Source organism: Sebastes umbrosus, chromosome 3 (genome assembly GCF_015220745.1).
Source record: "Sebastes umbrosus isolate fSebUmb1 chromosome 3, fSebUmb1.pri, whole genome shotgun sequence".
NCBI classification, from domain to species: domain Eukaryota; kingdom Metazoa; phylum Chordata; class Actinopteri; order Perciformes; family Sebastidae; genus Sebastes; species Sebastes umbrosus.
Window position 1 is genome coordinate 16,693,742 of NC_051271.1, and position 27,707 is coordinate 16,721,448.

Below are 27,707 nucleotides of genomic sequence, written 5' to 3' on the forward strand. Positions count from 1 at the left end.
GTCGACCTCGAGGTCAGAGACAGAGAGAGTGGGAAGTTTTCACACAGAAGGAGGAGCTGACTTCACAGAGCAGAGCTGGTTATTCATTCACTGGACGCACCGCTGTCCTCGTAATGTGGGTTTACTTTTATACTACAACTACTGTTCTATGCAGAGAAACATACAGGGAGGGAGACAGCTGGGTGATATTTAGGTTTAGGCAACAAAACTACAACTTCTTTAGGTTTAGGCAACAAAACTAAAAACTTCTTTGGGTTGAGGCAAAAAAAAACAGTTAGGTTAAGGCAACAAAACGATAACTTCTTTGGGTTGAGGCAACAAAACTATAACTTCTTTAGGTTTAGGCAACAAAACTACACTTGGTTAAGTTTAGGGAAAAAAATTGTGTTTTGGGGTAAAATAACTACACATTGTTGGTTTCACACGGGATGCGAACTCCAGTCTCCTGGGTGAAAGTCACACAGTCTTTACGACAGCACCTGACCTCCGCTTCTGCTCCTGTCATTATTACTACAGTATACCTTCTTTAAGTGATCTACCATGTGAATAGATGATAAAACCTACTAGTGGGTGTAGTACTGACCCACATCTATGAGGCGTATAGCGACTGATAATGTCTATTCAATAGCCTGAGTTCATCGTCAACAGTAGAATCAGAGTGGAAACATGTGGGCGATGAGATTAATTTTATTATTTATTATATTTTTATTTATCGTGCATCCATCTGCAGCCAAAATAGAAAAATGTCACCGGAGTCTGTAGACCAGAGACACAGTTCAGAATTGATGCTGACTGGGAATTTCTGGACCTCAAACCTGGTCCACATCAGGTCCTTGTGATTTCAGGGGTGTCGGGGTTCCGTCCGATCATCACAGCAGCAGAGGGGGTTGGGGGCGGGGCTGGTGGTTAGGGTGTGGGGGGGGGGTGAGGGAGGAGGGGGGAGTGTTTTGTCTCTCTTTCAATGACAGCAGTCCAATAATCTATTCATGGGGCTCCTCGAGGGAAAAGAGCCCAGCTGCTCTAATTTGAGAATAAAGAGGAGGCCACCTTTGTTCTGTCGCTCAGGCTCTATTTCATGAAGAAACATCAACCACCTCAACCGCCTCCCCCTCCTCCCATCAGCTCCTCCACTGCCTCCTTTCATTCCTCCACTCCCCACGTTTGGCACATTCAGATACTTCCCTCTATAGATTTACACAATCCTTTATTATAATCTCATGTTTTATATCATACAGTTTGCATTTTTGTCGAGGATGAATATATTTTACATGTATATCTGTACATTTCGTAGTTTTTGGTCCACACATTTAGTGACCTCCCATTTTTTCTATCTTTACATCCTCTCAAATAAATACGTAAAAATGGTTAAATATAAAATAAAATATTGAAAATATAAATATTCTGTATATCTTTCACCGTCTCTTAGTATTTGCTTTGATCACTCTGCTGGAACAGAAATACTCTATAAGGATCATGATGTTTGCACCTAATAATGTTAATAAAATGTTTCTGAATACCTGAATTTTATTCTGCTGCTGCTCAGCCAAACAATTATAATGAATAAAGGATTATATATTATGGGGAACTGTTGTGGAAGTAAGAATAAACAAAATGAATGTTTTAAGTTCAGAATGAGAAGCATAAAAAGTATAATGTGTTAAATAAATAAGAAAGCTTATAAAAGTGTGTTCATGGAAGTGGTGTTAAACCTAGATGATGATGATGATGGTGACTGTGGTAGCGATGAAGGTGGTGGTGATGTGACATCATCAGGTGGTTATTTGACAGTAACTGCAGGAATCTGTGGATGACTTGTTACACAAATGAGGGCGTTTATTTTGAAAGTTGTTCACACACAGGACACTGAAATAAGGACCTTTATTCATTTGTTTCATACATTTATTGTTGTGGTTGTGAAAAAATCTATATTTATTATTTTGTGCTGAAAGATGTTTTTAAAGATTCTATTTTCATTTTCTTAATATATATCAACCCACAACATACACACTTCATATATCAACAAAACAAAAATGCCAAAAACCAACAAACCTGCAACCAACCCCCACATAAAAAACAACAAAAATGGTATATAAATATTAGGGCTGTCAAAGTTAATGCCATAATAACGCGTTAATGCAAATTTATTTTAACGCCACTAATTTCTTTAACGCATTAACGCAATCCATCTTTCGGGGGTTGCAGCGAACTCAGTTTAAATAACGCTCCGAACTTACATTAAGTTTTGGCAAAGGAAAAACTGGCATGGCTATTTTCAAAGGGGTCCCTTGACCTCTGACCTCTAGATATGTGAATGAAAATGGGTTCTATGGGTACCCACGAGTCTCCCCTTTACAGACATGCCCACTTTATGATAATCACATGCAGTTTGGGGCAAGTAATAGTCAAGTCAGCACACTGACACACTGACAGCTGTTGTTGCCTGTTGGGCTTCAGTTTGCCATGTTATGATTTGAGTATATTTTTCATGCTAAATGCAGTACCTGTGAGGGTTTACGGACAATATTTGTTATTGTTTTGTGTTGTTAATTGATTTAAAATAATAAATATATACATATATTTGCATAAGAGCCACCGTACAGGATGCAAGCATGATTACAACATCACTGAGAAAGTTACAGAAAATGTGAAAAAATAAGCACAGTATTTGCATAATATCTAAAAACAGTACTACAATTATCATTCAGACGTTAAACTCCTCTCATGTCAGTTTTTTTTTTTTGGTCTCCATGTGTGAAGGCACTTCTGCATCTCCATGTGAACTGACTGTAAACAAACCACTGCTCATTATCATGCAGTAGTGGGCGTGGCCTGCTGTATAGGCCCCGCCCCTCGTGGTGGTGGATATTACCCAGCCTCCTCCGGTGCTTCATCAGAGTGCTGTCCGCGCTTCAGCTCCACTCAGTCGGTCTCTCTGTGTGCGTTCAGTCGGAGCTGCGAGGAAAGAAAACCAGGACAATAGCAGACAAAAGGTTCACCGTGCAGGACGGAGACATCTCTTCTTGTCAGGACTTTTTGTGGAGATCTTTCTGAGAAGGAGAGCTGCAGCTGTGCATGTTTCATCCGGAGGGGTATAAACCCGGAGTGGAGGGTCGCACCGACTACTACTGATCCTCGAACCCGCCAAGCAGCAGCCCGCCGCCAGCATGAAGCTCACACAGAGCCCGGTCCTCACTCTGGAGCTGCTGCTGCTGCTGCTGCTCTCCACCCACATCCAGGTACACCAGACTCCCGCTGAGAATTGCACCATTTAAGCTTATTTTAGCTTGCTGAGTTGTGAGCAAAGAGACTGAAACATTGAACCAACCTTTATCTCATGTTCTTGATAAAATTATGTATATTTATCTTGCTGACAACTTCATAAATAAGAAGTTACTTTCCACAAAGTTTGAGAAAAAAGTTCTCTTTTAATTTCCAACTTTGAATACTTTCTCAAATTGTTCCTATTTATACTATGGTGCAATGTGCCTGGAAAAATGTACTTTTAAGAGCTAAAACACTTAAATTAAGTTATTTAAATGCTCCCCAGTCTGCTTTCACATTGAACCAATCATTCTCTCCTGTTCTGGATAAAATTATGTGGATTTATCCCTCTTGACAACTTCATAAATAAGAAGTTACTTTCCCACAAAGTTTGAGAAAAGTTGTTGTGCCAAGTAAAAGTGAGCTTAAATCTGTTAATTACTTAATCAAATTGTTCCTATTGATATTATGATGCAATGCTCCTGGAAAAAATGACTTTTAAGAGATAAAACCACTAAATTAAGTTATTTAAATGCTCCTCAGTCTGCTTTCCAATTGAACCAACATGAGTAAAGATGATAAATCATCATTGTTGAACTTGCTTTTGATTGGACAAAACAAACTGAATCCTATAATTTAATTATTAATTAACAATAAACATTATTTACAAAAAAAAATCATAAAGTTGAGTTGTGCTTGACTAAGTTACTTTTAAGGGTAAAAAAAACAACAGAATTTGATGTTTTACAAACCAAATATTACTTTTGCTCCTCAGTGTGCTCTGATATCAGTGATTCGGGGGTTTTAACTTTAAATTTAAACTTTAATTAAGGACTTTAAAGCACCATTGGTTCATATATACAGTTGTGTGCATGAATAAGTCATTTTTAATGGGACTTTTGCTCCATAAATAAATGAATTCCATTTGTTTTTGATCAGCTTTGGATCACATGGACTGTGATTTAAGCTCATGCATTGCACTGCCCACAAACTGCTGTTTGAAATCAATCGTTGGACTTGCATTGACAATGTTTGCTGTTAATCAGAATCTCTCTTTTGCTTCATTGCGATCAGTTTTCTGTGTGGATGATATCCTGCAGGGAACACTGAAGTCGTAAAGTATCCAGAGAGCTCAGTGTTTCCTGCAGCAGCTGAACTCTGTGACACCGCACTAATTCAACAGCTGTGCTCCCACTTTTCACCTGGTTTTCTAAAGTTAAACTGTCCTCTCACTGATTTATATTTGACCTTTTAATTAAGCATTTCCAGGGCAGAACATGTAGCGGTCATTTGTAGCTTGTCATGAAAAGGCAAATCTTCACATTTAAGAAGCTGGAGTCAGAAAATATTTGACTTTTTGTTGTTGATATACTTTCTGTCGATCCACTAATCTATTAATCAGTTCCAGCTTTATCTTCATGTCTGCTCTCTTTACAGATTCATGTTGTTTTGTTCAAACTTTATTCAAACTTGCGCAACTTTATTACAATTTTTTAGTGGAGATCCAAGTTTCCAAAGATACCAAATGTTTCAGGCTGAATTTTTGGGCTATTGTGTCTAAAATTAGACATCATATTACATTAGCTTAATCAAAGCTGCAACAATGATATATGTGATCAAATATGAGATTGTAATATTCTTGTTTGTTTGTTTGTTTATTTAGATCCCCATTAGCTTTTGCATAGCAGCAGCTATTCTTCCTGGGGTCCACACAGTTTACATGGTGACAATACAAAAATTCCCATTCACACTACTCATCATAATACACTAACATAACACATCGTCATTGTAACTTTAAAGGGCCAATCGTATGATTTTAAGCATCAGTTTATTTGCCATGTGGAGTAGAAAATATCCCCCTGATGACATCATAGTGATGTCATGTCTACAAATTTATGACAGAAAGGCTGTGTTACAAGCTGCTGTGGAGTTTGAATGATGTGAGGGTTCATTAGGGAGGGGAAGTCTAACAAATGATGCTGTTGAGTTGCATTATGGGAAATGTAGGATATAGCATTTTGACCCATAAGGATTAAAAGTCAGGATATCTCGACCTTTGCTGCTTCAATTTTGACCGTTCTCTTTGTAATGTGTCTCTTGCAAGTAGCGTTACCTCTTTAATGCTATTTCAGGAGGGATTTGTGGGCAAAATTACAGTTCAAGAGGTTAAAGGCACTTAGAGGTCCATCATCGAATGTTGCTTTTGGACTTTATCCATTTATTTCTGTGGAAATTTATTTTTCTCAAATTAGTTTAGAAAGCCACTAATTTCTTTAATGCATTAACACAACTTGTGATTGTCAGGTTTTAGCGGGATCAGTTTTAAAGCTAGAGTGAAGATACTGGCATCATATGAAGCTACAAAACATAAGGAATCCATTGGTACCAACCATGTCATGCTAGCTTGTCGTGAAGGAGGCTACATAACGCTCCAAACTTACGTTAAATTTTGGCGAGGAAAAGCTGGCATGGCAATTTTCAAAGGGGTCCCTTGATCTCTGACCTCAAGATATGTGAATGAAAATGGGTTCTCTGGGTACCCACGAGTCTCCCCTTTACAGACATGCACACTTTATGATAATCACATGCAGTTTGGGGCAAGTCATAGTCAAGTCAACACACTGACAGCTGTTGTTACCTGTTGGGCTGCAGTTTGCCGTGTTATGATTTGAGCATATTTTTATGCTAAATGCAGTACCTGTGAGGGTTTCTGGACAAAATCTGTCATTGTTTTGTGTTGTTAATTGATTTCCAATAATAAATATATACATACATTTGCATAAAGCCGCATATTTGCCCACTACCATGTTGATAAGAGTATTAAATACTTGACAAATCTCCCTTTTTAAGGTACATTTTGAACAGATACAAAAATTAATTAATTATAATTATTATATTATTAATGAATAATTAAACTTACCTGAACCTGATGTGTACATATATACCTTTCAACAAAAGAGACCCGATCCAACAGGGACCTGCAGACAGTCAGACCTGGTTCTGAGGATGATTGGACCCTAAAATCTGGTTGAGAGAGAACACTGAATTTTGGGTGTTATACACACACACACAGACCTGAGACCTGCAGCAATCCCACGGGACCCTACTTGAGTCTGATTAGACCAAATTCGGTCCTTGGTCGGGTCTTGCTGCTTTCATTTGTTCTTCTACCTGCTGTGAACTCACCTGTCGATCCTCTCCGCAGGTTTCCTCAGCTTCAGGACACTTTGAGCTTCAGATTTTAACGATGCAGAACGTTAAAGGGCAGCTGCAGAATGGCGCCTGCTGCGACGGACCCCGGGACGTGACGGATCGGCGGTGCACGGCGGACGAATGCGACACCTACTTCCGGGTGTGTCTGAAGGAGTACCAGCTGAAGGTTTCCTCGGCCGGGCCCTGCAGCTTCGGCACCGCCTCCACGCCCGTGCTCGGTGGGAATAGCTTTTCTTTACGCAACGCCAAGAGCGACAAAGCCAGGATCGTGATGCCGTTCAGCTTCGCGTGGCCGGTGAGTTCAAAAGTTCTTCAGTTTGTCTCATTGATGTTGTGTTTTTGTGTCTGAGAGGGTTTGGTTTGGTACAAGTTTCTGTTGCTTCTTCAACCAGATGTTCAGACTTGGATCAGAACTGAATCAACACCAGGACGTGCAAATAAGTTCTTGGCTGTGGTCTGGTGTTCTCAGACAGATGATGACATCTGTTTCTGGTGTTCATTCAGTCTCTTGCTGTTTGTTTCACATCAGTCAGAAGAGTAGATTCAGGAGCTAACAGGCTTTAGGAAAGAGAGTTTGAACTTTAGCTGGCTGACATGGAGACACGTAGCTCACTAACTTGTACAGTGCCAACTACTGGACAGGCTTTTGGTTTGGTACCACAAAGGGAGGGACGGTGAAACACCGGTCACCGTGACATCACCCATTGGTTTGTATCAATGGTTTTGAATTATTTTCATTATTCATTAATCTGCTGATTATTTTCTAGATTAGCAGTGGGTGTTAACCAACACTGCACTACAACCTTTTGTGTTGTTAGCTGAATTTAGTTGTGGCGTTGCATTTCTGTTGATACAGGCTTCATGAGTAGGCCTATTGGATTTCATTATTATACCTTTTGATCTCATATTTGAGTTTGTAAGTTGTAATTAAAAGATGCTGAGCCATAAAGTTGATTTATAAGTAATAATTATCAATTTGCTGATTGAGTCATAAGTCTGCCGGGTTGGACCGATAATTATCAGTTCTTCAGGGACTTTTTATGTCTATCTCCTGTTTATTTTCCCGGTGGGAGCGAGCAGCAGACTTGGAGCTCTGATCATCTTCAGGGTTGATCTGGTTTGAGTCCAGGTCCCTGTGGTGCTCAGCAGACATTGCCTGAGGATTCATGTGCTCATCAGTGGCTGCTGCGGTTTCCTGCCTGGACCTACAAATGAGGACAAACTGCTCCGGTCGAGCCGTCAGGAAGAGACACCGGCCGGGCCGAGTGTTTCTTCTTCTTTCTTCCCTGTGTTGTTGAGGTAGTTGTCTCCCCTGACCTCTCAGCGTGGCGGGGGATAAAGGGCCGTTGTTGGCGGCTCTGCTCGGCCGGCTGCGGGACATTCCTGCTGTAGACCCTGGTAACTGGCATGTTAAATGAAGCCGTCGTGGTCGTCGGGCAGGATGAGGTTTCTCTTGTTGTTGTTCCCTTTTTTTTTCTGTCTCCTCAATCTAAACTGGCAAGACCGACCCAAACAGCCTCTCTGTGTGCGTCAATCGTGTTTATTGGAGCTGTGATGGCGGCTCAGGATGTGTAAAGTCGTGCCAAAGAGACTCCACCTTTTGGTTCATCCACCCTCCTCCTAGTAGTTTTACAGCGCTTGTGTTTTTAAAACCCTTTCCCTCCTGCTGTCTTGTGTTTTTTTTGTGTTTTTCCACCTTTGTTTTGCTGTCTCATCCTCTCTGATGCTTTTCTTTCTTTCTTTCTTTCTGTGTGCTTTCTCTAATATCAGCAGAGTACTGTGGGAACAATGGGCAGGGCCGTGACTGGGCTGCAGCCCGGGCTTATGGGACAATGCTGGGGGCGGAGGGTTGTGGTTGGGGGTGGACGGTGGATGGTGGACAAATGTATCCACCGTGAGTGAGATGTAGTGGAAGTAGGAAAAATAATCAATTCACCTATGTATTGCGATTTTTAAAAGTTTTTTTCTTTTACGATTTTGTAATCGATTTTCTATTTGCCTGAACCAATATACCTGCTTCAGAATCAGAAATACTTTATTGATCACCGGGGGGATTACAGTCGCTCTTTTATAAACATAAAGAAATGTAAGAAAATAGAAATAAAGGAGTATGTCATATTTACATAATGCTACAATATATAACACAATATACGTAGAGAAATATAAGTAAATAATAAAGATAAAAATAAGAGATGATATGATGATATAAGCAAATATTTGCATTAAGACATGCAATATATGACATAACCATAGTGCAAATAAGTAAATACAAAATGCAGAGAAGTGGGATCTATTAAGTGTGTTAAATATAAATGCAAGAATGGTATAAATAAGAATATTTCTTGATAAACAGTATAAATAAATCATTAATTTGAGTCTATGTGACAGTAAAAGGAAGTTACCGCTTTAGCTGTAGTCTGAGTAACATTAATTGGATTATATTAACCAGAAGTATAAAATATCTTACATGTCCCTTTATATATTAAAAAGAAAATACCACTAATGTGGGAGAAGTGACTTCATTCTTTGATTTTTGGTTTGCTGGAATTTTTTTTTATAAATAATTCCTGACAATGACTATGATCATCTCTGACTACATACACGCTGAAAGTCAAACATTTATACTGCATCAATTTAGAGATTTTTCCAAATTAAAAGTCCCTAGAAGTGTATGATTCAACTTTTTCTCATGATCTAGTGTTAAAAACTTTAAAAAAAAATCTAATTATTACATGATAGTATGGAATCAGGAGATAAGCATATTGCCCCAGCTCTACTGTAGACGGTAGTGGAGATGGTTTAGCAACAGTAAAACGGCACCCAGAGCAAAGTTAGTGATGCAACTCACCAGCATCACCACCACTCGTGTGTCGCTGTGTTGACCCACAGGGAGTCGAAGCAGCACCTCTTGACCCCACTGCACGAACGCTTTCAATTCTTTATTTCAATCCATCAGATACATTAGGATTCAATCCTAACAGTGTAAAGTTTGTTCTGAAGGTGGCGCTAGTGGAAACTTCATCTAAAGAGTTTATCCTCTGAGGAGCAGGAAGGAAGGAGATGAAGACATTTCTGAACTTTTTGATTTTGTGCACAAGCTGATTCAGAGGATGACAAGTTCCCCCATGTACAAGGGGGACTTTTGACCTCACGGTGGCGCTAGAGGAAAGGTCAGGAGGTCACCAAAATGACCAGGATAGGGGTAAGATAATCTGACCAGGAGGTGTTGAGATATTTCTGCTCTGGAGCAAATTAGTCAGATAAATGGCTTAATCCTGCTGAGGTTTGAGTTGGAACAAATTATGTTGTCTTAACCAGACCACCCCGAAAACACACACACGCACACGCACACACAGACACATGCACACGCACGCAAACCAGTCATCCATGCAGGGTTGAGCTGGATGGATGACTGGTTGCCCAACAGTCAGTGTCTGAAAGCTTTTGTCTGGTAAACTGAAAACAAAAGATCTGCTGAGAATAATTGACCCTAATTTTAGGATAGAATGATAATAATAATCTGTCATGAGGATAAAGTCATAAGCCTAATTAAAATGATAAATATACATTTTATTGACATTTAGTGTTTAGCCATCAGTTTCATGTTTAATGTCAAACCGAAGGATGACAGCAGCGGTTGACCTCTCCACTCACTTGTAACTAAGATTTTACAAAGAAAGGAAACGAGTGAAGGAAGCACAGAGAGAAAGTAAAGCTCAGGCTGTCTGCATTTTTCTGACCGGTGACTGCCCCAGTGAATTATATATTTTTTTTTTATGTGATGGTCTCAGAGGAGTCCAGATGTGGCTCCACTAGTCGACCAAACATGGACAGACTGAGTCCCACTGCTGACAGACGCTCCATGATTATTATACTTCTTTCCTTCCTTCCATCCTCCCTTTCTTTTTCTCTCTCCCTGTAGCTCCCGTATGACACCAAACTGAACATCATGTTAGTTTGATGTTTGTCACGGTTATGTTGTCATCGCGTGCTTCTCAAAACAGTCAACCAGTCACACGCTCATCTACTTTACCACACAGTGATGACGCACATCTGTTAACAGTAAATGACGACTACAGCTGCACAGATTAATCGATTAAAAAGATTAGTTGTCAATAGGGCTGTCCCGAATAGCATTTTTTGGGCTTTGAAGCTTCGGGGAGAAATATTGGAGGCTTCGCGGCACAGCGCAGCAGGCTGACATGTTCTTCTGTCTGTCTCCGTCTCCCCCTGTCTCAGTGCCGCTGCCGCTCTACTTTACACACAAGCACCTCTACACACAACAAACAGTGATATCCGCCTGAAAATAACTAATAATAATCAATGTTGAATATGAATATTGAATAATAGTGTGGGATTATTCCTTATTTCATGGGCTATTTGTGGATTTATACTTTATTATTACACATTTATATTAAAAAAACAACAACAACAAAGCATCCAAATACTGATTTGGAGGGTGATTACCATGGCAACAGTCAAAGCTTCAAAGCATTCGGGTCAGCCATAGTTGTCAACTATTAAATTAATCACCAACTATTTTGATAATCAATTAATTGGTTTGAGTATTTTTTTAAGGAAAGAAAGTCTAAATTCTCTGATTCCAGCTTCTTAAATGTGAATATTTTCTGGTTTCTTCACTCCTCTGTGACAGTAAACTGAATATCTTTGAGTTGTGGACAAAACAAGACAATTGAAGACGTCATCTTGGGCTTCGGGAAACACTGAAAGACATTTTTCACCATTTCTGACATTTTATAAACCAAACAACTAATCAGTTAATCAAGAAAATAATCGACAGATTAATCGACCATGAAAATAATCTTTAGTTGCAGCCCTGATGACGACTGCATGACGATGTGATGGATGAGTTCTCAAGTCTCCCAAAGTTGATTTCTATAAGAAGTGAACTGAAATCCATCTAAAAACTGATGGGTTTGCAAAAATTGTCTCGTAAATTGTCAAGTAAAGTTTGTTTACTATTTAGATGTGAAAGTCTTGTTTAACATCTACAACAATCTGTAAATGAATAAAGATTATTTAATTATTTTTAATGCAAATAAAGTTTAAAAAATGTGCGTGTCAGTATCTGGAAAGTAAACAGAATGAGGCTGATTCTAAAAAAAATCCACTCACTCTCTGTTTGCAACTTCTCCACTGTGAGGATTTGCTGCTTTTTTCCTGTTTTATATCATATTATTATATTATCATGTTAAACAGAATATCTTTATAGTTTTGGACTGTTGGTCGGATGAAAAATTCAGTTTGAAGATGTCACCTTGGCCTCTGGGAAAGTCTGCTGGATGGATTTTATAGATTAAAGGATAACTTTCGTATTTTTCAAGCCCATTTTTCCACGTTTTTGTGTCTAACTGACTAATAGCGACAACAATTTCTGAAGTTGGTCCAGTATTGAGGCAGAGCACTGTAGACGGCAGTCGCTCATGGGCTGCAATGTGATCCTACTGGGGCAAGCTGGCACCGTCATTTACGTCCACTAAAAGTGCTTGTTTTTGTCATGACAGGCTCTGATTGTTATTATAAGCATCTGGCATCATGGAAAGAGTCTCGTTCAAGGAGAAGTCTTGTTGTGAAATCTGGGGAGGTGACGTGTTGCTGAAGACAACGGTGGAAACGAGAGAACCAGTCGGGCAGAGTTTGTTGTGTTGGAGTACAGAAAGCGTAGCTTAGTGTTATCTAAAGGACTTTAAATGTCATGGCTGAATATTTAGATGATTTCCACAACGTGGATGAGGTCTTTGAATTCGATGGCTGCCCGTATTTATTTGAGCCAGAGTATTCAGATATTCAGATTTCGGATCAAGTGAAAGGTAAGAAAAACGTTTAATTTCTCTGTAGGGTCCTTTCCATAATGTTGTCAGACACTTATAATAACAATCTGAGCCTGTCGGTGGCAAAAACAAGTACTTTTAGTGGACGTAACGTCACATTGACGCCCTCGCAGCTCGTTTAGCGGCTGCCGCTTACAGCGTTATCCCTCAATACTGGACCAGTTTCAGAAATTGTTGTCGCTACTAGTCAGTTTAGACACAAAAACATGGGAAAATAGGGTCCAGGTTGAGAAACACAGCGGTTACCCTTTAGTGTTTGATCAGAAAAAATAACCTAGAGATTCTCTGATACTAAAAGTAATCGTTAGTCACAGCTTCAGTCCTTTGAGTGAAATCTAAAGTGTTCTTGTTTTGTTGTGGATTCTCACTGTAAGAACAAGCGATGCCTGAACTGCATCTTCTTCTCATCATGTTGTCAGTCGGTCTGGATGAGGTGTCAGATAAACCACCAAACAAAACATAAACAGAGGAAGTTTGTAGTTGTTTTTTATTCGGCTGCAGTTTGAGTGAGTTCGGAGCTCTCGTCCTCCCTGCCCGGACCTGCCTCCACATGTCGCCTGGCTCTGCCTGCTCCCAAACTATTTTCCCACACTAAGCCTGCAGCCAGAGAAAACAGTTCCACCTCCTCAATCAAACAATCAAAGGGACCGGGAGTGATGGGAAATCACCAACGGCTTGCAGACGAATGCTGGTAGATGTTTTGGCAAGAAGTGAGTGGAACCTGTTGGCAGGTAACCAGCTGCCAGGCTCACGTCTTGAAATCTAATTAGCTGCTAAAATGTTTCGAGGTGCCACCCACTGTGTTTGGTGGGCGACACGTTTTATTTTTCCTGCGGGGTCAGGAGGCATCAACCCGACGCCCAGATCCGGTTTCAGCCAGAGAGGTGACGCAAGGATGTTGCAAGAGTTGTTCAGAGGGTTCTCAGTCCCAGCTTCAGCTCGGTTCTGCATTAGTGACAGTTATGTGGCGTCGGGGTAAACAGCTCTGTGGTACACTGGAGACATGACGCTCCGTGTGGAGCCGGGCCTGAGGTCGAGCTTTGTTGGATTTCATTGATTCTGCTTTTAGATTGTGGTTCAAATTCTTGTCAGTAAGAAAAGAAAATATGTTGAAAGCACAAACCAGCTTTATTTTCAGCTGCCAGAAACAGTAACTCATCATAAATGATGATGCTTTTTAGTGAAAGGGTAAAATAAAGAAAACTTCAAATACATATCTTGACATGCAGAAATTGAGTTTGACGTACTTACATCTTTTGATTCTGGACTTTGACTGGAGAAATCAAACTCATTGCATGCTCATACCTGCCGCAGAAAACGCTGAGTCATTATAGACCTCTTCCTCTCCGTTATCGTGGAGCAGCGTTAGTCTTTGAGGAAGCTCAGCCACACTTTGGCCCCGCTTGCATTCGCAACCATCAAAGTAGACGGAAGACGAAAATATTTAATTGCAATTAATCACATGATTGTCCATAGCTAATCGCAATTAATCACACATTTTTCATCTGTTCAAAATGTACCTTAAAGGGAGATTTTTCAAATATTTAATACTCTTATCAACATGGGAGTGGACAAATATGCTTGCTTTATGCAACTGTATGTATATATTTATTATTTTAAATCAATTAATAACACAAAAAAATTACAAATATTGTCCAGAAACCCTCACAGGTACTGCATTTAGCATAAACAATATGCTCAAATCATGACATGGCAAACTGCAGCCCAACAGGCAACAACAGCTGTCAGTGTGTCAGTGTGCTGACTTGACTATGACTTGCCCCAAACTGCATGTGATTATCATAAAGTGGGCATGTCTGTAAAGGGGAGACTTGTGGGTACTCATAGAACCCATTTGCATTCACATATCTTGTCCACCATGTGTGGGAAACATTGTAGTGCGGGGTGTGAAATTTACAGATAGACTGTATATAAAGATGGACGACATAACAGCTCCCCAAAAGTGAAGCCAAACATCTGGATCGCCCCCTGGTGGCTGGCTGCAGTATTGGTCATAAAGCCCCCTCCATGTTAGCAGATTAGACATGGGCCAAACTAAAAAGTCAAAGTACACATCAAATACATTTTTCCCAAAGATGGTTTCTGTCATTTTAGGTAGTTCTTATCACGCTGATGTATGTTCAAGCTAGATATAATGCTTTTTCTCTTACCTGTTAATGTAAATCCATCGTATATTTCCACCTTCAGAGGAGTCGGAGAACACAGGAAACATATACGACACGAATGAATCCCCTGTGTGATGTTTGTTATGGCTCATTATGATCCAATAATCCCGTCAGCTGCTCTGGGCGCTCGATAACCTGACATCACAGCCCGAGCTAACCACTAATCTGTAAACGACATGGACCGACTGCGGTTTCCTGCAGAGCTGAGTGTTGGTTTATCTAGCTGCTGTGGATCTACGCCAACATCAGCAGGCTTTGATAAATGTGGACAGGATGATGTGAGACCACCGAGGTTGAAGTTCAGGAACATTTAAAGCAAGTTTTATATCAAAGAGTTTGATTTAGCATCAACGCCCCATTAAGTCAGCAGGTTTTTTGTGTTTCCAGTGTTTGCGGTGGTCGGGTGCTGAGCTCTCTGTTCACATAGGACGGATATCAGCAGGAGAGCTTCACTGATTTGTAGTAGACTGTTTTCAGGAAAAGAGAAAACAGCCTGGAACGACGGGCATACTGGAGTTTATGTAATTAGTTGTAAACAGTTTCTTAAATACTAGACCTTAAAGGTGCAGTGTGTAGGATTTGGCAACATCTAGTAATGAGGTTGTAGATTGCAACCAACTGAAACTTCTCCTGTGTGCCAAGCATGTAGGAGAATTACGGTGGCTGACGAGAAAATGTGAAAAAGTGAATGTGCCTATCTAGAGCCAGTGTTTGGTTTGTCCGTTCTGAGCTACTGTAGAAACATGGTGGACTCCGTGAAGAGGACCTGCTCCTTATGTAGATATAAACGGCTCATTCTAAGGTAACGAAAAACACAACGATTCTTAGTATCAGGTTATTATACACTAAAAAAAACATACTTTTTAATATTATATTCCATTTCTACCAATAGATCCCCGTAAATGTTACACACTGTTCCTTTAAGAATTACATAATTGATATTGCTACTCTGGTTTTAAAAGCTCAGATTAAGACATATTGGCCATCGTTCTTAGTTGATCTTAACATGGCACTTGTCTTGGGACTTAATTGTCAAGACTTGAATTTATTTACTCGTGACTTTTAAAAACAGTGACTTTGTCCAACCTCTGAACATAACATTAGCATTTCTGTTACTAATCAACCGACGTGTACACTGATACGATATCCGTTCCACAAGCTAATATTGGCCAATAATAATCAATAATATCAGCTCTGCTGATTTATTGTCAGGTTTTATTTTAGAGCAACGTCCAGTTAAAATGAAAGCATTTTTATCGCAGCTAAAACAGAAGATTAAATTGAAATGTCTGCACTGTTTTATCACACAGCTGTGACAGAACTGTGACAACAGTAAAAGCAAAACATGGTGTTCATTGTGATGGTTTATCCACAGTATCTGAATGCAGATGTTTCCGTTAGCTTAGAATGATCCCTTCATATCTATATAGGGAGCGGGTCTTCTTCATGGAGTCCATCATGTTGCTCTGCCATGTTTCTACAGTAGCCCAGAACGGACAAACCAAACGCTGGCTCTAGAGAGAGCCTTTCACGTTTTTACGTTACCTGAAGACCAACGTAGTTCTCCAACACCCTTTTGAAACTACGGTAACGTGAGCCGCAGAGTGTAAAACCGTGGTACCGCCAGCCGCCGTCTGACATCCGTCGCTCCTAAAGTAGTGTTATTATGGTAAGGATGGCCTCTGAGTGAGGTGAACAACGCTACCACGGGTTTGCACTCGTTGGCTCACGTTACCGCAGTCTTGGAAAGGGAGGAGGGAGCGGAGGGGTCCTGCTTGGGCTGGAGTCGATAACGTTACTCGTTCCCATCGTCGCCGCCGCTCTTTCTCTCTTGCTTCACCGCTACCAGCACTCTATGCACTGGCTCTGCTACAAATGGCTCGAGAGAGGGACATTTGCGGTTTCGCGTTGGCCACCGCAGCTCTCCAACACGCTTGGCACACAGGAGAGGCTTCAGTTGGTTGCAAACTCCTCACCTCACTGCTAGGTACCGCCAGATCCTACACACTGGACCTTTTTTTCCACATATTGCCTTGAGAAGAGAGACAGGTATGACATGCAACAAATGTCCCAAGGCTGGAATCGAACCCGGGATGTTGCGGTAATGTGGCATGCGCTGTAACCACTCGGCTACTCCAGGCACTCCAAAACCAAGTCTTAACCCCGAAACAACCCGTGGAAGAAGTGATGACCAGACCATCCGTCTACAAAAATGTCTTCACTCTCCAGGTTTAAAACTCATATTAGTCTTTTATCAAAGAGCCCACAAACACACACTCTTCAGTCTTTGCTCTTATTTTTGGAGTCTTGTTGACGTCGAGCTCTGAGTTTGGATGGTGTGAATGTTGGAGAGAGAGAGAGACCTCCAAGCCTCAAACCACAATAACACACACACACACACTCACACACTCTCTCTCACACACACACACACACACACACACACACTCTCTGGCTCTGGTCTGTCTGTCATTCGATAGCGGTGAGAGCGACAGTGGCCTTAAGAGAGACAAAGAGTTTCAAAGTGGAGCCGAAATAATGGGACACACACACACTGTACTGTAAAATTAGAGTCTTCAGAATCTTTCAGTGACGTCTGCGAACTTTGTTTCCAATGTTTCTCATTAAAAAACTTCATTTGATCTGTCAATGTTCCTTAAAGTAGCCTAACATTGATTCTTCAGATATCCAGAGACAGAATTCTGTCTGTGCCTATTCTCAGTAAATGTGTTTCTGTTTACATCTGCACTAAATGTTATATGTGTGCTGCAATTACATGTTGTAAATGTTGCTTTCTCTGTTTTTCTTGTTTGGTCCAAAATCTTCATAAAAGTCAGACAATTTGTTTGCAGTTAAAGCAATTTTTAGGGCTGTCAAGTGATTTTTTAAGTGAATATTTAATCACGATTATTTCCATGATAATTAATCACATTTTTTTGTCGGTTCAAAAATACATAATAGGGAGATTTGACAAGTATTTAATACTCTTCTCAACATGGGAGTGGGCAAATATGCTGCTTTTTGCAAATGTATGTCTATATGTATTATTGGAAAGCAATTAACAACACAAAACAATGACAAATGTTGTCCATAAACCCTCCAATGTACTGCATTTAGCATAACAAATATGCTCAAATCATAACGTGGCAAACTCAAGCCCAACAGGCAACAACAGCTGTCAGTGTGTCAGTGTACTGACTTGACTATGACTTGCCCCAAACTACATGTGATTATCATAAAGTGGGCATGTCTGTAAAGGGGAGACTCGTGGGTACCCATAGAACCCATTTTCATTCACATATCTTGAGGTCAGAGGTCAAAGGACCCCTTTGGAAATGGCCATGACATCCTTGCTAAAATTAGCGTAAGTTTAGAGCGTTATTTAACCTCTTTCGCGACACACTACTATGACACTAGTTTCATATTATACCAGTATCTTCACTCTAGCTTTAAAACTGAGCCCACTACAGCCTAAAAATCGCAAGTTGCGTTAATGCGTTAAAGAAATAAGTGGCGTTAAAACGAATTTGCTTTTGACAGCCCTACATTTTTTATATTATAAGGAAGATGTTTGTTATAATGTCATGAAATGATGAAAATCTGTATACCCACTTCCGTGTCTCGGTAACCTACCCATCTACCTAGTAGTACACCCACCTCATCAACGACCACTACATCACTGGTAATATCCAATAAGGATATAAAATATGCAATTTATAAAAACTAATAAAGCAGTAAATTGTCACTGAATCTGTTTGTTTTCACTTGATAAAATGTTTGTTTGATTACTTTGAAAATTTCTATTGATTAATTTTCTCTCCTCCTGTCTTTGTGTGCAGAGGTCGTACACGTTGATCGTGGAAGCCTTGGACTTCAACAACGACTCGTCCTCCGGCAGTGAGTATCATCTTCATCATCATCATTCATCCTGCTTCACTCCTCTCTGCTCTGTTTAGTTTACATTGCAGTACATAGGAGTTGCTGGTCTACCGCTGCATGTTGTTTGTGTTATTGTTTGATTTTTGGATCCGAACTAATGCGGCGTCCACACAGCAATACATAGCTTAGCTTCTGTGCCTGTACTTGTTTATTGCAGTGCTACAATGCCCCCCCTTTCTTACACCAGCCTGTGGAGGTGTTAACATGCCCTGGACGAGTCCCATTCAGAAAACTGGTTGTAAAGAGTGTGTGAGGAGAGAGTGAAGCTGGCAACTCTAGTTTGAGCGTCTGTTTATCACCCAGCGGTCAGCGAGGAGGTCGGAGCGAGAGTGTTGGCTCAGTGCTGTATTTGGCGTCCCTCAGGGAACCATTATAGGCCCGGTGTGAAGTCGGCTGACCTCAGCCCAGGTGGGCTTCAGTGCAGGCAGCGAGGAACGGGGGGTTGGGGGAGTCCAGTTCATTCGAGTTTTAATCCAAACATTGAACCAGAAATGTGCCGTCTGTTAGTTAAGTTAAAATGTTGAGGGATACTAGATACTATGATGTTGGAGGTAGGGCTACCCCTTCTTAATCAGTCATTTTGGTCTTAGTTGAAATAGATTCTGTAGTAAACTAATCATTTTTTTATGCTTTTTTCATGCTGAATGACTTATTTCCAAAAAACATATGAGCACATCTCTGGTAAACACAAGATTTTTTGGGTAAACTCAGTTTTACAGATCTGTCGATTAAATTAACTGATCGATTAGTCGAAAAAAACGTATGAGACAGTTTCCTTTGGTCGAAGACAGCCCTAGTTGGAGGTAATTTGTTTAGAAACCTTCAGCAGACAAACAGAGCTGAAACTGCTGTCAAGCCAAATGAGGACAGAACAAATATTGACCCTCTCAGTTTAGCATCAACAAGCTAAGTGCCCCCCGACTCGTGGTCTGTAACGAACACCTGCATCATCCTGTTACTGTGCAGCAGCAGGAACCCTGCGTACACTACCTGCACAGACACGGTTAGAGACTAGCTGGTGAACATAGTGGAGCATTTAGCAGCTGAAGAGACACAAATTTCCCTCAGGAGTTGGTGGAGACCAAAGACGGAGCTAAAAGAGAGAGAATGTTGGACTTGCATTCACCACATAGACACAAACACACATTCATCCTAATGAATGATCATGTTGGTCTGTAACTGGTGGATGTTGAAGTAGGCAGCTGTCTGCTAACAAGTTAGCCACAACTATTTATTAGGTTGGTGTTGTGTTTACATCTTGTTCTGCTGCCGTCAAGTAGTCAGTTTGAAAAAATAATCTTATTGCAATGATTTTGACTGATATTGCAATTGCGATATGATTTGCGATATTAGAGGGAGTGATAGTTTTCATCATAATTATTCTCATTTTCATTGAAAAACATATTAAAATGTTTATGGTGTGATTTTTGCTGGGATATGTATGAAACAAAGATGTTTTCTTAAGTCTGTAGAATATGATTTGTAGGTCAGGACATCTCTGCAGCACCACAATATTTAATTTAAAAAGGTATTTTGACACACATTTCGCCTTTAACAAAGATTGGGATTTTAACAAATACTGCGATTTTGGAAATTGTAATTAGCGATTTTGTGATTTTAATAAAAGTTTGATTAATTGTGCAGCCCTAGAATGAATGCAGCTTTAATATTCAAGTGTCAACTAGTTAATAGACAGCTGTTCTTTTACAAAACGCTCAATAAATCTACAATTAAAACTTCCTTCAGTGGCGCCCGGTGGCTCCAGGGTCATCTCTCTACTGTCTGTAATACAGGTTCTAACAAAGCAGGGAGTAAACGCAAACTCTTTTTCCTTCAGAAACATTTCTGGGACCTTATATCAACAGGTTTTTCTTCAGTCCAGTTGTCTGAGTTGCAGCTGCAGCTCTCAGGCAGGTGCTGCCTCGACAGCTCGGCCGGTATTCATCGATAAAGTGCCAGGTTTGAATATTTGCTCAAATATTCTGGACGGAACGGATCCAGCCTTTTTTTGAGGTTAACTATTTTTCAAATCTGCTACCCCTGTGCCATTTTCATCACCTTTTTTATTTATTCCCCATCGCGATGTGAAGTGTCACAGTTTGCTTCCAGGCCGATGGTGTTACCTGCTCGGAGGTTTCTGGAGTCTCTTTTCGGCTCTTTCAGTCCAGCTGCTCGTCGGTTAAACAGACGCCGTCACCTCGGCCCGACCACACTTTCCACCCCGCCGGTGAAATACCACAGAGCAGCTCCGCATTTTCAAACTCTCTGGAATATTACAGCAACCGGCCTCCTTCTGTAGCTACAACCACCACTGTCCTCAAACACACCAGCAGAGAACTGTTTGTGTTTGTCCAGCCGCTGAGAACGAGGCTCAAAGACAATCTACAGCTACAATTATTAATCGTTTAGTTATAATCATAAATGATCTGTTAATCCTTGAAGTGTCAATATTTGCTGGTTTTCTTCGCCCTCTATGATAATAAACTGAATGTTTTGACGCTTAGGTGAACAAAACACACAGTTTGAAAATGTCACTTTAGGTTATTTTAAATCATTATGAGTATTTTATTTTATGTAGTATTTGCATCTTTACCTAAAAGAGTACTATCCTTTACTGCCTTATCTCTGATTTCAGAATTATTTTGCTGAATGTTGTAATTACTTTCATAAAGCTCATTGCTCTTCAGATACAAGGTCATTTACACAACCCTCTTTATAGCAACAAGTTACTGAAGTCTGCCGTTCTTTCACCATAAAAGCCCTCTTTTGCCCTCTGCATTGTTTCCTTCAGCTTAAAACAAACTCTTTTTTGTTTTTGTTTTACTTTAAAACACAACTAAACATGTTCATCACCTCTCCTTGTTGTTTACTATCTTACTGATCCAAACCGTTGTGTCTACAGGCGTCGGCGGGGCGATGATCGAGAAGGCCGTCCACTCGGGGATGATCAACCCCAGCCGTCAGTGGCAGAGCCTAAAGCACAACGGCCCCGTGGCTCAGTTCCACTTCCAGGTCCGCCTCAGCTGTGACGATCACTACTACGGCTTCGGCTGCAACAAGTTCTGCCGTCCGCGAGACGACTTCTTCGGCCACTACGAGTGCGACCACAACGGCAACAAGACGTGCCTGGAGGGCTGGTCCGGTCCAGACTGCAACACTGGTGAGTTCTCTGAGGGTTTTATTGATTTTTGGGAACCAACCAGTTCAGCCCATTAAATATAACATTTTCATATTATCCAAATCATATCAACATTTTTAAATTGATTGTCCTTCCTTCGAGGTAGACATTTGTTTCCTGCATTTATATTAACTTCCTGTGGCCGAGCCGGCTGACTTCCTGTTTGCTCCCTGCACACATGATTGGAATAAATTATTTATTCATACGGCTCTTCTAGACTTTCCCAGTGTTTTTGGAACAAGTGGAACAAATTCTGGTAATAGAAAGAGTCGTTTCAGAGTGTTTGTGATGCTCAGAAAAATGTCTGGCTGACTGGAGGAAGAAGGACCGAACTGTGGTGGCCTGTAAGAAACCCATAACAAAGAAATAGGTGGTGTAATGGAGAGAATTACTTTCAACTGGAGAACCCAGAAGGAAACATTTGTTGAGAACAGAACAAAATTGATTATTTACATCCCAACCTTCAGACCAGAAATACGCCTCCTTAGTATCCTATTTTTGTTTTTTATTGGTCTTCATGTTCACATGTTAATTCCGTTTACGTATTGTTGTTCATTCCCTCTATAAAAGTCAATAAAAAGAGAAGTAACACTTTCTGAGGGAGGTGATCCATCACTGTCAACGTTAAGTCACTTTAAAGTTACTTTACTGTAGTGTGATGAAGCGTAGAGCTGGGATACTGTTTCCTCTTGGTGCGTTCAAGTGCTTGTGGGAAACTTGAGACACGCATGCAGAACAGTTTCTGCAGAACTTTTCTCATCACCCGTGTTTGCTCATAGTTTCTGTCTCCGTCTCTCTGCAGCAATCTGCAGACAGGGCTGCAGCACCGAACACGGATCCTGTAAAGTTCCTGGAGAGTGCAAGTGAGAACCGGCACACGCAAAACACAAGCAACACACACTCTCTAACTTTTTTTCAGTATTTGATAGTGATAGTAGAGATAAAGACAGGAAACATGGCAGAGACAAAGAGGTATGACATGCAACACATGTCTCGAAGTGGTAACACACTGTTTTAGTTTCTTTTAGCTTTTCAGCAACTATTCCAAGAGTTGTTTTATTATTTCATTCATCATAATGTTATTTATTTTAATCTCCAGATTTTTTTCTTTTATTGGAAACCTTATTGAGATTAAAAATCACTTTCTTACGAGTCTCTTGGCCTAGATGGGAAATATTAATGACTTCATTCCACAAATAGATTTAATTGTGTGTGATGTCTCTCAGGTGTCTGTATGGCTGGCAGGGGGAGTACTGTGATCATTGTATCCCTCATCCCGGCTGTGTTCACGGCAGCTGTGTGGAGCCCTGGCAGTGTCTCTGTGACACCAACTATGGAGGACAGCTGTGTGACAAAGGTACACACACACACACATGCACTGACACACTAGTCCTTAGATAATTGGCTCCACCTTCAATGTTTTTTCTTTTACATTTCTGTCCATATCAGAGGGAACATTAGTATCTACTGCTCAACTGAACACATCTTTTATAATTTTCTTAATATTTTGTGAGCTTCTGTGGCTAATTATTCAGAGAACATGTTTGTTGCGTCTTTGTGCTGCAGATCTGAACACGTGTGGGACGCTGCAGCCGTGTTTGAACGAAGGAACCTGCAGCAACACGGGACCAGACAAATACTACTGCTCCTGTCCTGACGGCTTCTCCGGAGTCAACTGTCAGAGAGGTGAGAGGAGCCGGGTCCGAGGTTCAAGGCACTACGAAGAGTTTTCAACTCTTTGTGAAGTTTAATCAGATATTAACTTTTACTTACAACAGGATTAAAAAGAGGTGGGAAACACAGAATACTGATTACCTGATTCTGATCACAGTCCTGCTCCCCAGAGGATGAACCTTTTACATTTTAACCTTAACCCTTTAATGACCCCAGTTTGTCTCATAATAATAATAATAATATAATAATAATAATGATGATGATGATGATGATGATGATGATGATAATAATAATAATACATATTATTTTATATATAATAAATTATTATCATTTATTTATAGAGCGCTTTTTGTGGAACGCAAAGAAACTTTACATAAGTAAAAACGATCATAAAAAAATAAACATAATATATAAAACACACAACATTAATCACACATATCTCAGTCAAATCTGAACACACAGATATCATAAACACACTGCCAGTTACCACTAAATCCAGTTACATTTTAAGTCCGATACAGTGTACATATTTTTATAATATTTTTCCATATTTTAATTTTTTATTTTCTTCTATTCTAAATTTGAGTCTTGATGTTTGAGATACTTGCTTTTATTATTAATTTAATTTTCTCTTACTATGTTTATGATATGCACCAATATACCAAAGCAAATTCCCTGTATGTTGAAACCTACTTGGCAATAAACCGGATTCTGATTCTAGAAGTGATAGAAAAGGAGGCTCATGTATAACTTCAGCCTCATGATCATCATGTTTAGACATTTTCTTTACTGTCAAAAGTAATCCAGGTGATTGTTGTCTGTTTCCATGGTTACAGTGTAAACAGAAACCATACTTTTCATGGTATAATGAAATATAGACTCAAAAATATATACAAAGATATAAAAAAAAAAAAAAAAACGATTTTAAATTGCACAAAAGTTATTCTGTCATAAAAATTGTGATAGTACATGTTTATTAAAACTTTAGTTATCCTGGAAATACCAAAATATGGCATACGTAGTTAACACGTAGTAGTGACTCTGTGAGTGTAGAGCTGCAACGATTAATTGATTAGTCGTCAACTATTTTCATAGTCGATTAATCAGTTTGAGTCATTTTTTTAAGAAAAAAAAAAGTCAAAATTCTCTTTTACCACTGAGCCGACTGAAAACGTGTCCCTCTCTCCTGTCTCTGTCTGTCTCAGCGGACCATGCCTGTCTGTCCAACCCCTGTCTGAGTGGAGGAAGCTGTGTGGAAACCAGTCAGGGTTTTGAGTGTCGCTGTTCCCCCGGGTGGACCGGACCCTCCTGCTCCACCAGTAAGACCTAATGAAACCTTCTATTTATTATCAAATCCTCTTTGAGTCTCCACTGAAGCTTCATGAACCGGTGGACTTTCTGTCTTGTCTCAGATGTGGACGAGTGTCTGGTGAACCCCTGCAGTCATGGAGGAAGCTGTCAGGACCTGGTAAACGGTTTCAAGTGTACCTGTCCTCCTCAGTGGACCGGGAAGACCTGCCTCATCGGTCAGTGCTCCTTCTGCTCTTCTTGAGACTTTTTAAAATTAGTGGCGTGAGGCTCTTTAGGAAACTGTATTTAACTGATGATTCATCTCTTCCATTGTGGAGATTTCATGAACAAATAGATCTCATCAGCTTCCTCGGGCGTTTTCAGTCCGGAGCTCCATCCTTCACCTCCTCTCACTGGCACTCCTGAGGTTTCTTACCTAATCACCAGGATGATCCCGGGGGGAATGGCTGTGGTTTGGAGGCTTAGCGCCCCGGATCACCTCACCGCAGCTCTAATCCTCCGCCGACCACCAGCCGGCAGCCGCATAATTCTCAACCTTTAACTGTGGCTAGTTTGGTCTGTCGGCCCTCGTTTTGGAGTCTGTTTTTCACTGCTGAATGATTTTAGACGCATCGTTCCTCCTGCTGACACTCAAGGCCAGACTCAGAATAGCAACTGAGGCCTCCAAATTAACCCATTAACACTGTTTACATTTCATTATTCCAGTGACTCAGGAATGCTATTTGTTCCATCTGTTGTCCAGGTGCTGCTCCTCACGACCTTTGACATCCGTGTCCTCCGTTGTTCATTGACTTGTTAAATGGTGAAAGCTAACGAAGCGTCATTTAAAGCGAGACTAAAAGTAACTTTCCCTGAAAAGGAGCCACTGTGACCTCAAGTGGCATTTACAGGATAGGTCAAGTGTTAAAAACTCCTGCTTTCTCTCTCTAATCTGTTTATTCTGTTGTTTATTGTTGTTCGTTTCAGATGCCAACGAGTGTGACGACAACCCCTGCGTCAACGCCAACTCCTGCCGAAATCTGATCGGAGGATACTTCTGCGAGTGCGTCCCAGGTTGGACGGGCCAGAACTGTGACACCAGTGAGTTAGACGCTCCAACAACACAATCATAATCAGACTGTGTAATGACGAGGAGACGGGACGAGGCAGAACATTCAACCTTTCCATTCAAATTTAACTGCAGAAAATGCGTGTGAACGCTGAAAGCTAAAATAACTAGTCTTTATTTGTATAGACACAAAAGGCTTTTGTTTTGAAACTTAGTTTAGGGATGGGGGGTTGCTCCAAAAGAAAATTCTCAGATATGTCACTGGATAGTTTTTTCATTGGTCATTTATGGTGTTTTCAAGGTGGACAACTGATCCCCGCTTTGGTTTTTAAGGTCTCAAGGTCGGCAAGTATGCCAATTTCAGAAATTGTAGTCGCTATTAAAAATACCAAAGTACATCAGCCTGAAACTGAGCTCTAAAATATAGAAAAGAAGTAGACAAGAGAGCAGCAGGTAGATTTATCTCCACGTAGAAGCCTCATAACACCAAACCTCCAGGACAAACATCTTATTTTTTTCTGTTTTGTTTATGTTTTTATTAAAATCTCATGAGAAACTTGAATTGTTTCTGCAGATATCAACGACTGTCGAGGTCAGTGTCAGAACGGAGCGACATGCAAGGTGAGCTTCCTGTTTGGAGTTTGTTTTCAGGCTTTTTTCTTTCTGCAACACACACACTTTGTCTTCACCACAGCTATAAACAGCAAATGCTGAGCCATGCATGTAGGGCAGAGACGTGACTGTGTGTGTGTGTGTGTGTGTGTGTGTGTGTGTGTGTGTGTGTGTGTGTCCATGACAACAGCAGATCAGATTTCTCCAAACTTTCTCATTTCCCAACAGAAGATAAACAGTGTGTCCTCGTTCTTTTCAAATGCTGATTGCTCTTTTTTTTCCTGCCATTCTTCTCCTCACAATGGTCTATTGTTTACTGATGGGAGCCAGATTACATTACATTACATCAGCAGCATTATCTGTCAGTGAACATGTTCAACGTACAAGGCTCAGTTTGATTTACAGTATTTATGGTTTAGTGTCACAAAATCAGAAAGAAAAGCAATTTTAACTGAAAACAGTAAATTTTTTCAGAGCGTGAAACAAAATGTACTGAATTTAAAACTTTAAAAATAATTTAATAAAAACAAAAGTCGAAGTAGTTTGACCTCTGTGAACATGTTGCTTAGTTTGGCAGAAAGCTAAGAGCTCACACATCAAAGTTACTGTTTTACGCTGAGAATATATAAAGACATTAAAGAGACAGTTACATTTCAGTTATACCAGAACATACGTACAATACAGAAGAACGTTTTTAATGAACTCTGACACAGTTAAAGTGTCCGCCACAACTCCAAAATGGCTAATTAGCTTGATGCTAACAGGATTTCTTAATATTATATTTCAATACACGACTCAGACTTTGACACATTTTGTATATTAAATATTTAATGAATGCTGCATCCTGTCCTGACACTCGTCTCTTCTTTTGTTTTCTGTTGTCAAATGTTGGTAGTGTTGCAGCCTGTTAGCTACGTTAGTGCTATCACATATATTCCAGTCTTACTGACCATCATGCTGCTATGTCTTTTAACATTTCAACATGTTCTTTTAAATATAATTGTATGTCTCTTGCACTATGGCCCTGGATGCACTGTATTTAGATAGATTGTCTTCTTTCTTCTTAGTCCTCTTGGCCCCCTTGGGAGCATAGGGCGTCCACCATGGATCTCCACCTCACTCTCTTCTGTGCAGTGGTCTTTGCTTCTTGCCAGGAGGTCCCGATCTTGTTTAGCTCGTCAAGCATAGACCGTCTCCAGTTGTTTTTTGGTCTCCCTGGCTTCCTCTTTCCTTGTGGGTTGTAGTCCAGAGATTGTCTTGTTATGTTTGTTTCTTGTTTTCTGAGTGTATGCCCGATCCATCTCCACTTTCTCCTTTTGATTTCTTTGTTGATTCGCTCCTGGTTTGTTTGTTTCCACAGGTCTGTATTTGTAATTTTTCTGGGCCACCATATCCTCAGTATGTATCGGAGGCAGTTGTTGATGAACACTTGCAGT

General features: G+C 40.4%; 1 protein-coding gene across 2 annotated transcripts in view; it reads left to right on the plus strand.

The window, feature by feature from the left end:
- The first annotated feature begins 2,868 nt into the window (after positions 1 to 2,868).
- The window catches only part of LOC119485900 (protein jagged-1a-like), a 37,923-nt gene continuing 13,084 nt past the window's right edge, over positions 2,869 to 27,707 (plus strand). Inside the window, exons 1-11 of one of the 2 annotated variants that reach the window (XM_037765733.1) lie at positions 2,869 to 3,236; positions 6,467 to 6,769; positions 18,349 to 18,406; positions 21,351 to 21,608; positions 22,429 to 22,489; positions 22,853 to 22,983; positions 23,193 to 23,312; positions 24,506 to 24,619; positions 24,713 to 24,826; positions 25,578 to 25,691; positions 26,234 to 26,280. In XM_037765733.1, coding sequence (XP_037621661.1) covers positions 3,165 to 3,236; positions 6,467 to 6,769; positions 18,349 to 18,406; positions 21,351 to 21,608; positions 22,429 to 22,489; positions 22,853 to 22,983; positions 23,193 to 23,312; positions 24,506 to 24,619; positions 24,713 to 24,826; positions 25,578 to 25,691; positions 26,234 to 26,280 — 1,392 coding nt within the window. In that variant the 5' untranslated portion in view covers positions 2,869 to 3,164. The remainder of the gene's footprint in view (positions 3,237 to 6,466; positions 6,770 to 18,348; positions 18,407 to 21,350; positions 21,609 to 22,428; positions 22,490 to 22,852; positions 22,984 to 23,192; positions 23,313 to 24,505; positions 24,620 to 24,712; positions 24,827 to 25,577; positions 25,692 to 26,233; positions 26,281 to 27,707) is intronic. The other variant, XM_037765734.1, reaches the window with a different exon arrangement.